Source organism: Oncorhynchus kisutch, linkage group LG28, assembly GCF_002021735.2.
Source record: "Oncorhynchus kisutch isolate 150728-3 linkage group LG28, Okis_V2, whole genome shotgun sequence".
In the NCBI taxonomy this organism is placed as follows: domain Eukaryota; kingdom Metazoa; phylum Chordata; class Actinopteri; order Salmoniformes; family Salmonidae; genus Oncorhynchus; species Oncorhynchus kisutch.
In genome coordinates, this window is record NC_034201.2 from 30145789 (window position 1) to 30157902 (window position 12114).

The 12114-nt window shown below is 41.2% G+C and overlaps 1 protein-coding gene across 2 annotated transcripts in view; it reads right to left on the bottom strand.

Annotated features, from left to right (window-relative positions):
- The window catches only part of robo4 (roundabout, axon guidance receptor, homolog 4 (Drosophila)), a 38763-nt gene extending 26939 nt beyond the window's left edge, over positions 1-11824 (bottom strand). Inside the window, exon 1 of one of the 2 annotated variants that reach the window (XM_020465111.2) lies at positions 11393-11824. In XM_020465111.2, the coding sequence (XP_020320700.1) occupies positions 11393-11594 (202 nt within the window). In that variant the 5' untranslated portion in view covers positions 11595-11824. Of the gene's footprint in view, positions 1-6863; positions 7233-11392 lie in introns of those variants that run through there. The other variant, XM_031808418.1, reaches the window with a different exon arrangement.
- Positions 11825-12114: the final 290 nt, after the last annotated feature.

The following is a 12114-nucleotide window of genomic DNA, read 5'->3' on the forward strand; positions in this document are numbered from 1 at the left end:
AATATTTTTACAGTTTTGGAAACTTTAGAGTGTTTTCTATCCTAAGCTGTCAATTATATGCATATTCTAGCATCTGGTCCTGAGAAATAGGTTGTTTACTTTGGGAGTGTTATTTTTCCAAAAATAAAAATAGTGCCCCCTAGCTTCAAAAGGTTAAGGAAGAGTGTTTTGAATACTGATGTTAACCTTTCTGATTATAACCTTTTTCGGGAAGACAGATCATCCAAAGGTGGGGGAGTGGCAATCTTTACCAAGGATCCCATTCAGTGCTCAGTTGTCTCCACCAAGTCTGTTCCCAAATAATTTGATTTGCTGGTTTTAAGCATTAAACTTTCAAATAGCTTTTTGTTGACTGTTGCTGGGTGCTATCATGCTCCATCAGAACCGGCCCATACCTTACCTGCCCTAAGCTCTCTCCTGACCCCTTAGACTAATTCTGAATTTGTCCTGCTAGGTGACTTAAACCTGGACATGCTTAAACCATCTGATCAAGTCCTAAAGCAATGGGACTCCCTAAATAGTTCTCACATTATTACCAATCCCACAAGGTATGACTCCAAACACCCCAAAAAAAGGCTACTCTCCTCGATGTTATCCTCACAAATAATCCTGATCGGTATCAGTCTGGTGTTTTCTGTAATGACCTTAGTGATCACTGTTTTACAGTCTGTGTTCGCAAAGGCTGCTTAGTGAAACGACCTGTCCTGATTTGTCATAGACAAAAAAACTTTAATGAGCAAGCCTTCCTTCATGAACTGGCCTCTGTAAAATGGTATAGAATCAGCTTGATCAGCTCTGTCGATGACGCTTGGACTTTCTTTTTTATATTTTCAGTGGTATTGTTAACAAACAAACCCCCATAAAGAAAATGTGAATTCAAAACTGGTTCAGCCCCTGGTTCGACCGTGATCTTGCAGAGTTACTCCACCTTAAGAATTACATTTGGCGAAAGGCTCGGCAGACGCATACTCAGGTTGACTGGCTGTCGTTCAGGCAAATGAGAAATAAGTGCACTCAGGCTATCCGGAAGGCCAAAGTTAGTTACTTTAAGGAGCAGTTCTCTCTCTGTAACCCCAAGAAGTTATGTAAAACGGTTAAAAACCTGGAGAATAAACCCCCCCCTCACAGCTGCCCATGTCCCTTAATGTTGATGATGTGGTTGTTACTGACAAGAAGCACATGACTAAGCTATTTAATCACCACTTCATTAAGTCAGGATTCCTATTTGACTCAGCCATCCCTCCTTGCCCATCCAACATTTCCTCATCTCCCACCCTTTCTAATGCGACTATCCCTGATGCTTCTCCCTCGTTTTCACCTGCCCCGCTACAAAGTTTCTCCCTGCAGGCAGTGACTGAGTCCGAGATGCTAAAGGAGCTCCTTAAACTTGAACCCCAAAAAACATCTGGGTCAGATGGTTTAGACCCTTTCTTCTTTAAGGTTGCTGCCCCTATCATCACCAAGCCTGTATCTCCTTTCTGGGGAGGTTCCCATTGCTTGGAAGGCAGCCACAGTTTGTCCTTTATTTAAAGGGGGAGATCAAGCTGATTCTAAATGTTATAGGCCTATTTCTATTTTGCCCTGTTTATCAAAAGTGTTGGAAAAAAATGTCAATAATCAACTGACTGGCATTCTTGGTGTCTATAGTATTATCATCTCGGGTATGCAATCTGGTTTCCACTCAGGTTATGGATGTGTCACTGCAACCTTAAAAGGTCCTCAATGATGTCACCATTGCCCTTGATTCTAAGCAATATTGTGCTGCTATTTTTATTGACTTGGCCAAAGCTTTTGATACGGTAGACCATTCCATTATTGTGGGCCGGCTAAGGAGTATTGGTGTCTCTGAGGGGTCTTTGGTCTGGTTTGCTAACTATCTCTCTCAAAGTGTGCAGTGTATAAAGTCAGACAATCTGCTATCTCAGCCACTGCCTGAACCCAAGGGAGTACCCCAAGGCTCGATCCTAGGCCCCACACTCTTCTCAATTTACATCAACAACATAGCTCAGGCAATAGGAAGCTCTCATCCATTTATATGCAGATGATACAGTCTTATACTCAACTGGCCCCTCCCTGGATTTTGTGTTAAATGCTCTACAACAAAGCTGTCTTAGTGTCCAACAAGCTTTCTCTACCCTTAACCTTGTTCTGAACACCTCCAAAACAAAAGGTAATGTGGTTTGGTAAGAAGAATGCCACTATTTCCACAGGTGTTATTACTACCTCTGAGGGTTTAGAGCTTGAGGTAGTCACCTCATACAAGTACTTGGGAGTATGGCTAGACGGTGCACTGTCCTTCTCTCAGCACATATCAAAGCTGCAGGCTAAAGTTAAATCTAGACTTGGTTTCCTCTATCGTAATCGCTCCTTTTTCACCCTAGCTGCCAAACTAACCCTGATTCAAGTGACCATCCTACCCATGCTAGATTACGGAGACATAATTTATAGATCGGCAGGTAAGGGTGCTCTCAAGCAGCTAGATGTTCTTTACCATTCGGCCATCAGATTTACCCCCAATGCTCCTAATAGGACACATCACTGCACTCTATACTCCTCTGTTAACTGGTCATCTCTGTATACCTGTCACATACCCACTGGTTGATGAGCATTTATAAAACCCTCTTAGGCATCACTCCCACCTATCTGAGATATCTATTGCAGCCCTCATCCTCCACATACAACACCCGTTCTGCCAGTCACATTGTGTTAAAGGTCCCCAAAGCACACACATCCCTGGGTCGCTCCCGCTTTTCAGCAGCTAGTGACTGGAATGAGCTGCAACAAACACTCAAACTGGACAGTATTATCTCAATCTCAAAGACTCAATCATGGACACTCTCACTGACAGTTGTGGCTGCTTTGTGTGATGTATTGTTGTCTCTACCTTATTGCCCTTTGTGCTGTTGTCTATGCCCAATAATGTTTGTACCATGTTTTGTGCTGCTATCATGTTTTGTTGCTACCATGCTGTGTTGCCATGTGTTGCTGCCTTGCTATGTTGTCTTCTTCGGTCTCTCTTTATGGAGTGGAGTGTTGTCTCTCTTGTTGTGATGTGTGTTTTGTCCTATATTTATATTGTATTAATTTTTTATTCCAGGCCCCCATCCCCGCAGGAGGCCTTTTTCCTTTTGGTAGGCCATCATTGTAAATAAGAATTTGTTCTGAACTGACTTGCCTAGTTAAATAACCTGAATTTGTCCAATAGAAACTCTTGTTTGCAACTGACTAATGATTACACCCTAGATCAGCTAGATACAGGCAAGACTGTGCAAGGCAGTATTGAATGTGTCAATCACAGTCACCTTGATTACTCAAATTTCTCTCGAACTGTGCACCTACGTTTTAAACTTTCATTCATAGGCTAGGTTGTAGCAACCTCATGATAGGTATTGGGAAACTTTGAGTATCATGTAGTAGCCTAAACCTATTGATGTTACGTTGAGCTGGGTGAATGGAATATGAATGACAGTCATCCAATATTCTGTAGTAGACATAAGGCCATGTTCATAACAATAACAATTGTCCTCCCTAATCTTAAATGGCACCGACCACCACTGATGTGAGTGTGTGTGTCTGTTTTTCAGTATAAAGTACTCTGTAGCCACTTAGTGTGGACACTGTGGACCCCAGGTGGGGACACTGACACACACAGATTACTGTTGAACACTTTGTGTTTAACAACCTTATTTTATCAATAACAGTCTCCCTCCCTCACTTCATCCTTCTCCCCCCTTCTCCCTATATCAGCTGTGTCGGTGAAACCCTCCCGCACCCGAACTGCCTGCCTTACTTTTACCCCTACCCACATGTACACTGAACAAAAATATAAATGCAATGAGCATTAGTGAGCATTTTTCCTTTGCCACCTGATAGGTGTGGCATATTAAGAAGCGGATTAAACAGCATGACCATTACACAGCTGCACCTTGTGCACCATTGACATGCTGACTGCAGGAATATCCACCAGACCTGTTGGCAGAGAAATTAATGTTAATTTCTCTACCATAAGCTGCCTCCAATGTTGTTTTAGCGAATTTGGAAATACTTCCAACTGGCCTCACAACCGCAGATCAAGTGTAACCATGCAAGCCCAGGACCTCCACATCTGGCTTCACTTGCGGGATCGTCAGAGACCAGCAAACCGGACAGCTGATGAAACTGTGGGTTCACAAATGAGGAATTTCTGCACAAACTAACAGAAACTGTCTGAGGGAACCTCAGGATTTTGATCTGACTGCAGTTCGGTGTCATAACCAACTTTAGTGGGCAAATGATCACTGATCCACGCCCCTACCTTTTCTTTGAAGGTATATGTGACCAACAGATGCATATCTGGATTCCTAGGTCATGTGAAATCCATAGATTAGGGCCTCCATGGTTTAGACGTGGAAGATGAGAACCTTTTGGCCTTTGTATTCCATAGCTCGCTGTCGTCCAAGTCGTAGAATGAGCTCCTTTTCCTGAAAGCGATGTACCCTTGCAATTATGGTGCGTGGCTTGGCACCTGGTGAGGGATTCGCCTGTAGAGAGCGGTGTGCACGGTCAATGATGAGCGGCTTTGGGAAGTTGTCGTCGCCCAGCAGCTTAGGAATGAGCTAGGACATGAACTCTGTGGGTTAACCTTGTTCTTCATCCTCCAAAATCCCCACAAGTTTGATGTTCAGCCTGCAACTGCTGCCTTCTAAATCGAGAACCTTGGCTTGGAGCGCCTTGGTCTTCTTTCTAAGCTGCGCGCAGGTGGTTTCCAGGCCTCCGATCCGGGTGTCATGGTCAGACAAGTCCTAATTGGCTGTGTCCATGCGGCTCTTCAGTTCGGCCTGTGCTGTCTTTAGAGACTCAAACTTTGTTTCGAGCCTGTCAAAATGATCGTTGATAGATTTATTACAGCCTCTTTCATTTGTTGACACATTGAATCTTGTTGCTGGGTATTTGGAGAGTTAGCTCCATTTGAGTACTGAAGGTGACATCTGCTGCTTGTTGGGCCTGTGTAGATTTTGTGTTAGCTGTTCTGTTGGTTTTCGTCGCAATATTAACGTTTTTTGCTGCTAGTTAGTGCCTGGGAAACATACTAAACAATGTGTATATTTTTTTTGCATGGTAACAATTAAAGATTTCAAAATAAGGGGAGAGGAGATTTGAAGGAACACTTCTCCATACGCATGAGCACTAGCACCCCTGATCTTGGGTCAGTTTTGAAGGCTAGATACAACAAGAGCCTCCATTGGGAGGCTCCCCAATGCTTTTCATACCATAAGTAACTCCCACCTTCAAAAATGAGTTTTACTGCGATGGAGACGACATTGTGGTACAGTATGACTCAGAGGCTAATGGCAGATGATGAGATGAACAAACTCAAAGTGGAGCAAGAGTATAGTTAAGAGTCAGTAATAGTGAACTTTTACAGTACAGAGACACCACACCCAGAGGGTGCCCCTAGTCCAGAGTCAGCTCACACACTTAAGTAAGAACACCCAACACAAACAAGCAGAGACTCCGGCTACCAACAAACAATGTCTATTCTTAAGCCAGCAGCATTGGAATTCCCATTGTTTAATTGCCCTATGGTATTGTATGACTCCGAGTTGGAGGAAGTGGGGGGATTCTGCTGTACTTCCTGTATGGGACAGGAAGCTAAACCAGTCGAAAGCCCCCCCCCCCACTAAATGATGCAACAAAAGCGCATTCACACAAACAAAATCAAAAGGGTTCAAAGGGAAATCCGTCACCTGTGCGCTGAGCGTTGGGCAGTGGCAGTGTACCCATGCTATTACTGGCCAGTCAACAATGCCCTTATTGAATGGCAATGTCAAAACATGTCAATCACATGGGCCAATGGGAGGGACTTGGGAGGATGATACCCTATTGATTCTAAGGCTTAATTGCAGATATGTACTATTGGATAAAAATCACAAACTTTGGCCATTGAGCTGCGATGGGCTATATGTGCCTGTGTTGATTTTTATATTAAAATATTGCAACTAGAACAGCTATCTGATGGATGCTTTCATCATGCATGAGAGGACATGCTTTCAAAGACTGTCAAGATCTTTTTCATAGGTTTTCAGATTTAATTTGCAACACTAGGCTAGCCATAGGCCTACTCCTGATCATAGGATAAGACAATCTTGTCTGTGGCTTGCCATGTAAAGTCTATATTATTTCGGACAGAGCTATTTCGTGAGGAAGAAACATCTCAAAATCCTACAACTATTTTTTGAAAATCTAATATGATATTTACATGTTTATTATTTTCAAAATCTTTAGAATAGCCTAATAAATCTTTCCTAAATTGTCACTTCCATATTGATTGGAATAACAATAGTGTGTCACACAGATTGGCTGACTTGGCAGGTGCTGTAGGTTAGATCAAGTGTTGATTATTTACTAAACAACAAAGTGCCATTGAAAAGTAGGAAAATTAAATGTAAAAATACATTTGTTCCTCTCTTGTTGAAAAGAGTAGGGGATAAAAAAAAAAATCAGTAACAGGAGAGAACTATATTAACTATTATTCATTCAGTTAAGCCTAAAGTCTGGCTTTAAAAAGCTAAGCCTGTCAATAAACAAATGGGGGCTCTGATACCACTAGAATTTCTGTTTGTAAACTGTTGAGATAAAGTTATGTTGTTGAGAGAGAAACTTCTGTTGAGAATGAGTTCAATTCATTCAATAGCTCACAAACCAGGCAACAATAACCCAGCCAATATAGGCTACAACTACGGTATTACAAACTTGATTTATTCCATTGATAGCAATAATGAGAATTAAATTAACACTAAATGCATTATCAGATATGGCATACAATCTATGTTTACCATAGATAGGCCTACATTACATATATCATATCAAAATAAAAGCCTTACCTGCAAGGTTTCCAAGAGTTGCGAAAAATACCAGCGATCTTGTAAACACCTGTTCCGTCATTTTAAATGTTAGGTCACCAAATCACAGCATGTAAACAAATTCTTATTGCATCGTTGACCTATCTATCTGGTGCATATTATTTCACTTGAGGACGTTCGTTTCCTTTCAACTTTTACGCACGAACCAAATTTCAATTTGAGGAATTTCTTATTAAGATTGAATAAAATTGTTCAGATATTTCAATGTTTGTTTCGTTTGCCATTCCGTCACACAATGACTACCGCTTTATCTAGATCCAACAAAGCGCCAACGCAATTAGGAACAATCCCTCGTGACTATGATGCGGTCAGAATTGAGGTAGGCGAAGCCGCAACAAGTCACCGCTTTAAAAAAGCGACACTCCCACGTTTTAACTCCCTGGCTGGAAATGACTTTAATCGCATGAGGGGCTTATGCCACCGTGTTATCACCAACACCTGCTAAGCATTACAAACATAAATGGCAAGAAATGAAAAGGACTGCCACTGCATACATAGGCTAAACAGGATATATTGTGGTCCTCTTTGAACATAAATTGTTTCCTGAAACGCAATAATAAGATCATTTGCTTCTGGGGCACTTTAAAGCCTACCTTATTCGTTTACATTTATTTACATGTTCCCTTATTTGAAGTGCCAATTTCAGGGTTATAAATGATGGTAACCTACAGCAATATTGATCCTCATAAGCTATATTGGTTGCCTGTATGTTTGGTTTCCTGCATTCTTAGAAGCTTATAATACAAACAGCCATGTGGACTGGTCTTCAATTTCCATGTTTTCTTCCATGTTTTCTTATTTGTAGCAGCAGTTCTGTCAACCCTACATGGTGAGGCAGGAAATGTGGAGGCTCCCATGTTTCTAAACAATAGATGTAAATGATATGATCTCATCTCTAATGAACTGAAGAGATTTTACAGTTCTTGCAATCATGTCATATCTCATGGTTTATCATTGCATTATTTCATCTAAACTGAAAAGATGTTGCACAACAAGGAATTGGAAATGCAATCACAATAATATCTGCTAATATCGACAGCCTTATTTTTCAACTGAATTTAAATGACTTATGGAAAGGTTTGACTTGCTCTAGCATACAGATTCATGCAGAGTAGCTCTAAAGAATAACATATGCATTCAAATGTTCTTTTAGTATTTAGAGTTTTAATTGAGACAAAATGGATCTCTTTTTTCCATCCTGCTACAAATCCACTCAGATGTCAACACCAAGTGATACATTACAGCAGAAACAACAAGGAGGTCCTGCTAGAGCATAGCTGTGAAGAGAAAAGAAAAACAACTTCCGGAGCTAATAGTTACTTATCCCAATTACCCAAGATCCCCTGTGCAAACAGGGCTCTCAGAGGGAGAGAAGAGAGATAAAAGGGGGAAACTGCCACTGGTAGTTAATTCCCTCCCAAAAACCACATAGATAAAGTGTTGTTTAGTGAACCTGCCATTGTGTCGGTCTAGAAAGGCCCAGTGGAGGTGATGGACGCTTATATTGATCCAAGAACTCGGGCTAGATGGCCGTGGCATTGGCCAGATTTCAGCCATGAACAAAAGGTTTGGAGAGGCTGAAGGAAGATGGCTAGCCCTAAACACAATGCATGAAAACGGTGGTGGGTTAAAGATGTGCTGAGGTATGGCTTTAAAATGGACCTCTTTTAATTTTATGAAGTCTCAAAGGTCAAGGAGGTGTTGGAATGGGTGAGAGAGATGAATGGAATGAGAAAAATAATGTGTTTAAAAAGAGGGACTTAATGCTAAAAGCTAGAAATATATATACTTGCAACAGGTGCCTTTTAAGATGAGGATGATACATTTTTCATGAGCATGGCCTTGTTTATATTACAGCATATTGGATGACTGTCATTCATATTCCATTCACAGAGCTCAATGTAACATCAATAGGTTTAGGCTACTACATGACACTAACATTTTCCCTATACTCATGAGGTTGCTCCAACCTAGCCTTTGAATGAAAGTTTACAATGTAGATGCACAGATTGAGAGAAAAATTGGAGAAATCAAGGTGACAGACAGTGACACATTCAATACCGCCTTGCACACTTTTGCCTGCGTCTAGCTGATCTAGGGTGTAATCATTAGTCCAACCGTTGCAAACAAGAGTTTCTATTGGACAAATTCATGTATGTTTTTCCCAGTTTCATTTCATTTAAGAAATGTTTTTCAACAGAATCGGCGGAATGAATACACCCCTGATCACACGCAAAGACAGTTCACTTTCATAGTAGCCACATATACAAACAGCATGAACATTTGGCTCGTTGTATAATTCCTTTTCGCATCTATGCACTCTTCTCACGTTTACCTTTCGCTTGTGGACTTCAGTGACAACACATCAGCTGTCTTTGACCAGACGAAAAAACCTTTCCAAGCCAAACCTTCAGATCATAACCGCTAGACATCGTTGTCACCATATTAGCTAACAACGTTAGTAACGTCATAGTCAACCTAGCTACTAAAATAACGCGTTAGTAAACCCGCTACAATCATGCAGTACAGTGTACATTCAACAAGCAGCTTAGCAGTTACACCGGCAGGTCCTGGTGGCAATAAATTAATAAAACCAAAAGCTTACCTTGACTTGGAAGAGTTGCAGTGTTGGGTAGCCATAGCCAGCTAGTGAAACGTGAAAAAAATACAACAAAATATAGCTAGCTCTAACTCCCTCTCTTTCTTGCTTCTCCTTCATTTTTAAAGAAATTCATTTGTTCTAAATGGTTAAACTATTGTCTTTCTCTCTTTTTGAGTCAACTACTCTCTACATGTTATGGCCTGCAGTGCTAGCTAGTTGTAGCGTATGCTTTCAGTACTAGATTATTTCTCTGATCCTTTGATTGGGTGGACAACATGTCAGTTCATGCTGCAAGAGCTCTGATATGTTTGGAGGACATCCTCCGGAAGCTGTCATAATTACTGTGTAAGTCTATGGAAGGGGGTGAGAACCATGAGACCCCTAGGTTTTGTATTGAAGTCAACGTAACCAAAGGAGGACGGAAACTAGCTGTTCTCCTGCTACACCTTGGTGCTACCCTACCGAGTGCTGTTGAGGCTTCAGTAGACCTTCATTGCAACACAGTGTGTTTTAATCAATTATTTGGTGACATGTGAATATATTTAATATCGTTTTTTCTAAAAAGGATAACTTTAATGTTTCACTATTTTTCTGAAATTCTCTGAGTTGTTGGTCCTCCCCTCACTCCTCTGAGGAGCCCCCACTGACTTGCAATCTCTTTTGAAGCACCACTACACAAATGTATCTTAAAACAGAAGCAATCCAGTGCTACGTCATTTTTATAGTTATACACTGAAAATCAGGTCAATGATCACAAAAAGTAATTAGATTGAGGATATATTATTGTTTCATCAAAAGTACACTGTAAATCCCAATGTGCTGTTATTACTCAAAACCTTTGTGGAAACCCGTTGCACTACCATAGCAGAGTACAGTTACAGTTGATTTTGTAGGGGGTCCAGATTTGAGTTATGTCAGGTTAAACATTTTGAGTAAGTCAAGAAATGTTTGAAGTACATTGATCTTTAAGCTAATTGTTAATTACATGCTATACTTAGTGTATTGAATGCTAAACAGATGTCTTAAGAAATTGTTAATACAAATATTTTGTAACTCAACATTTTTTGTTACACAAACATAAATAAATGTTTATTTTCATTCTGCTGCTAATAACACCTTAGTAGATTCATTTCTAAACATGAAGAGATTCCAAGTCATCTGTTCGAGCAACAATTGTTCCTTAAAACAAGTTGAAAGAAGAACGACATTCCAAACTTTTTGGCTGCAGTTTGAGGTTTTCAACAATATTGATGCAAATACAGCAACAAGAGTCAATGCCGGTGAATCTGACCCAAGTCATCTCATACTGGTTTTCCATCAATCGTCCAATACATTTTTCAGTGTCTTCCATCTTAAAGATGTCACGCATTGGTCCTCACACTGGGACACATGCTGAGTGCAATGCTTCTCATAACAGCTTGGCGCAGGCATAGCGGTCTCAGGCTACGATTAAATAATACACCAAACATGCAAATGACAACCTTGAATAATTCATATATAACTGATCATTTTTCATATGTTTTTACATTTTCATTAGTAATTGGATAGAAAATATGTATGCATATTGACCAACATTAATTTGACTTTGTATGCAAACTTGATGTCTTTCTTTACTGTTATATAATTAGTCAATAGATTATAAAATATCAAATATATTACTTAATCAGTAATGCATTATAAATTAAGACACCGAATTGCATTATTAATTAATTATGTAGCCTAACTCCACAACTTCTATCCTGCACATGGAGAACATGGAGAACTGTCTAGGCTAATAGCATCAGCACTCCACAACTCCAATGAACTCATCAATCATTCTTTGCTATGGTACAGGTTTCCCTCAAAAGATGTCTGAGGTAGGTCAGGGGGAAGGAAGGGGGGTGCTTACCTTTTCTCCGGTGTGGCTTGTCCCTGTGTGGCCGATGCTGCCGGTGTTCCAATCGATGACGGTCATGCTCCTTGACCGGTGTCTTTGACCCCTCGGCCAGTCCCGGCTCAGGTATACATGTGCATTGGCATTGACACTGGCGTGACACTTCCGCCCAGATATAGAGCCAGGTCACCCAGAGCAGCCACCTGCCAACTTGCATCTTCTAGCCTCCGTGTCTTCCCTATCTGGATGACACAGCTCTACACTGAAGCTCCTAGCCTAAGGCACCATGCATTACCCATGATAGACTTTGAGCCCAAACAGGCACAACTCAACGAGTCTCTCCCCTGACAACTCTTGGACCTCCCTGCGTTAAATTATTGGAAATTGTTATAAAGAATGTTTTTTCTTTATATTCCTTCCACCCCAGCTTTGGGATGCCCTTCCCTCCCTCCCTCTTTCTTTTTTTGCCTCTCTCCTTGCTCTCTCACTCTCTCCCTCCTCTTTCTCTGTGCTTCTTTTTTCTTTGGGGGGTAAAAGAAGTTGGGGGGGAAACAATGATTGAAAAACAAGTTTCAGGCCCCATGCTGGGAGAGGAGGGCACGGAAGGGGACCAAATGGGTCCTGTCTTCTCCAACAACATCTGTGCCATTCGTTCTGCACGGAGAGGGGGGACCGAAAACAAGGCCTGGAGGGGGAGGAAGAGGGGAAACGAGTTTGGGCAGGGAGTGGGGAGATAC